General features: G+C 30.1%; 2 protein-coding genes across 2 annotated transcripts; one reads left to right on the top strand and one right to left on the bottom strand.

Annotated features, from left to right (window-relative positions):
- Positions 1 to 182: 182 nt before the first annotated feature.
- On the top strand, positions 183 to 875 carry Tsp_13314 (conserved hypothetical protein). Its single transcript, XM_003367798.1, has 4 exons — positions 183 to 201; positions 323 to 418; positions 521 to 715; positions 769 to 875. The coding sequence occupies exons 1-4, from the start codon at positions 183 to 185 to the stop codon at positions 873 to 875; spliced, it is 417 nt and encodes a 138-aa protein (XP_003367846.1).
- A 1,688-nt stretch (positions 876 to 2,563) lies between these two features.
- Positions 2,564 to 2,700, bottom strand: Tsp_13313 (hypothetical protein; the record flags this gene model as incomplete). Its single annotated transcript, XM_003367797.1, has 1 exon — positions 2,564 to 2,700. A coding segment is annotated over one exon (137 nt), but the record flags the coding sequence as incomplete, so codon positions are not given.
- Positions 2,701 to 2,854: the final 154 nt, after the last annotated feature.

Below are 2,854 nucleotides of genomic sequence, written 5' to 3'. Positions count from 1 at the left end.
AAAAACATCCGAATCAATCGAATGTTGTTTATTTTAGCTGCAGCACAGATCGTGAACTGTACCAGAATTGTTGTACAATAACGATTTGGGACTAGCTTATGCTAGAACGGAAGTGTTCAAATATCCTGATTACTCGTTTGTTCATTTCAAGTGTCAAATCAAAATCTGCAACAAATTGAACGATGGATGCCGCGTCTTTCGGTTAATAAATACAACATTATTCATTGAATTGTTAAAATATTATTTTTTTTCTTATTTGCTTAGCCACCATCATGTGATGCTAGACGTGAATCTAGATTCAAAAGACGCTCAATACATCCAGGACCTCAGCAGATAAGCATCGACGTCATTACACCTGATATTCTTGTCATCGATTCGGAAGATGTTGATTTCAACACCAACGGTCATCAACCTCTGAGTAATAATTTTATTTTGTTGAATAAAGTTTTGAAAGCAGTTTCATTTTTCTATCACGAAATTACAAAAATTACAGTATGAATTTTTTGAAAATTTATTTCAGCAACGACTCCACAAGTAGCCACTTCGCTAGAAGGAAGCTGGTTGAAATCAGAGATTTTCTCAAGCCAACAGCCATCCACCACTTGCAACAGCGAATACATAATGTTCTGCGTAATGATAAGCATCCTGAGCATCCTTGTAGCGTCAACGTTTTTCATACTGTATTTGTACATGAGAAAAAGTTGTGCCGAGAGAAGTATTTCTGAAGAAAATTTGCACAACTATTTTTCCGCCAATTCCATTGATCAGCTAACGAAGCGGATCGGCTGAACAGAGCTGAGTCGCTGTCATTTGCTTTGGTCAATTTAGCACGATTTCAAATGATCATGCAATCGACCACGACTGGTGCTCAATAAATCAGTTTCAGATAAACGAATCCTCTCTGAAAATGTTTCTTTATTCTTTTCTTTTTTTCGGTCCCAATAATTAGTTTATAATGCATAGTTTACAGTTTATAGTTATAGTATAGTTTGCAGTTTTTGCAATTTTAAAAGTTGTCAGAAACAAAAAACCAACAATAATTTAAACCTATCAAGCAACGATCGTCATATTTTCAATTTCATGCAAATTAAAATAATGACCAAATGTTAACAACTGAATGCTGTGATGAACGCAAAAGTAAATTGCATAGTTTTAAGCGAATATTTGAGTGAAATTTGTTCATATTTATAAAAAGGAAAATAAATCAATAATAATAATAAATAATGTTGAAACAATAAAGTAGATTATTCAAAGTTAATAACATAATTAATCATTTTGCAGCATCCGTTTATAATTCGTAATAAGATGCCAGTAATGGAGTAAAGTTAAGTGCACATGTCTGTTCATTATTCTGATCAACATTGTCTATGACTGGCGCGCCTGCCTCCTTGAAAACTTCTATTTGACTACGAAACTATTTATACATTTTTAATACTCTGAAAATAATCTTGTAAATTTCGATTGTAATATTTAATAAGCTTAATTCAACTAATAAACTTATTTTAACTATAGTTTATCATTAAATAGCGTTCAATTTCAATGCACATTTAACATAGTTCAAGTAATGCTAAATGCTGACTGACTGTCTCTTCATTATGAAAATTAGTGTTGTTTCGTTTCAGTAACGATTGTTTAATTGACCCAAGTGTCTCTAGATTGAAAACTTTTTCATTACTTTTACCACAAAATCATTCAGTTTTATTTCTATATTTAATTAATTATTATTTTTATAAATTTTTTTCACTAGAAATTAAATTTATTTTAACACACTGTATTTTTTATTTTATTTTCATTTCTGGTTCATTGTTGTTTTTCTTTTGGCGCGCATTGTCCAATTGGTTGTTTTTCATTTTTCAATTAGGTCATTTTTGAATTTCACAGTGTCGGTTGCATTTGTCAGTTTGTCTGAATTTTCTCTTGTCTAATTATGACGTTATACTTTTAATGTTTAAATTTTATTCATCAGAAAATATGACAACGTAGGTGGCTTTTTTATTTATTGCTCATTGATTCATGTAGATTTTAAATATAATTTAAATTGCTTTTTCAATTTTAAATAATTTCTTGATCTGCATATTTTTAATTGTTTTAAATGATTGAAATGAAAATTTGTATATGCATTCAATAATAATTTTCTATATTTCGTTTGAAATAATTGCAGATTAATGTTGACCGTCGACTGGCATTTTTACTGAAAAGCCTGAACAAAATTGATTCGATTTTTCTTTGTTTGACTTTTATTTTATGTCGAAAACGATGTATGTAAACAATTTCAAGATGCCTATTTTGGTAAGTTGCATATTTCTTTTTTTTTTGCTCACATTGTAATCACTCGAAAATATTGCTAACAATGAATTTTGAGTCTGTGATTTATTAACACAACCAAATAATATATATAACTGAGAATCGATATAGTATCTATATAATTTATTGAAATTTTAAGGTTTAGTTAACTGTCGGTTTCTTGTGTATTTCTTTTAAACGGTCAATAATTAGAGTCGTTTATTATAAATGAAATATGTAAGATATTTTGAGAGTTAAGTGGCTTTTTGATTTGAATTTTTCATGTTCTTGTCGACATGCGGTTCGTATTTGTATCAGTTGAGACAGATAATTCGGCGTTGACTTTTAACGCAGTTACACTTGTTCGACTCGCGCGCTTCATGCGCATTGTTTGTCTATTATGCAAATCAGCCTTGTCTGAAAATTGATATATGACAGCTTAAGTAAAGCAGTAAAGTTTTACTCTCTTGGGGAATAAGAAATCCATTTAATTCTTAAGGAATTGGCTTCCAGGAAGAAAAAATACGAATGGATCACTTTACTACTTAGTTATGACTATGATATCTGATGT

This window comes from Trichinella spiralis, assembly GCF_000181795.1.
Source record: "Trichinella spiralis strain ISS 195 chromosome Unknown Scfld3659, whole genome shotgun sequence".
NCBI classification, from domain to species: Eukaryota; Metazoa; Nematoda; class Enoplea; order Trichinellida; family Trichinellidae; genus Trichinella; species Trichinella spiralis.
The sequence above is the reverse complement of the archived record's forward strand: the minus strand, read 5'-3'. Positions and strand labels throughout refer to the sequence as shown.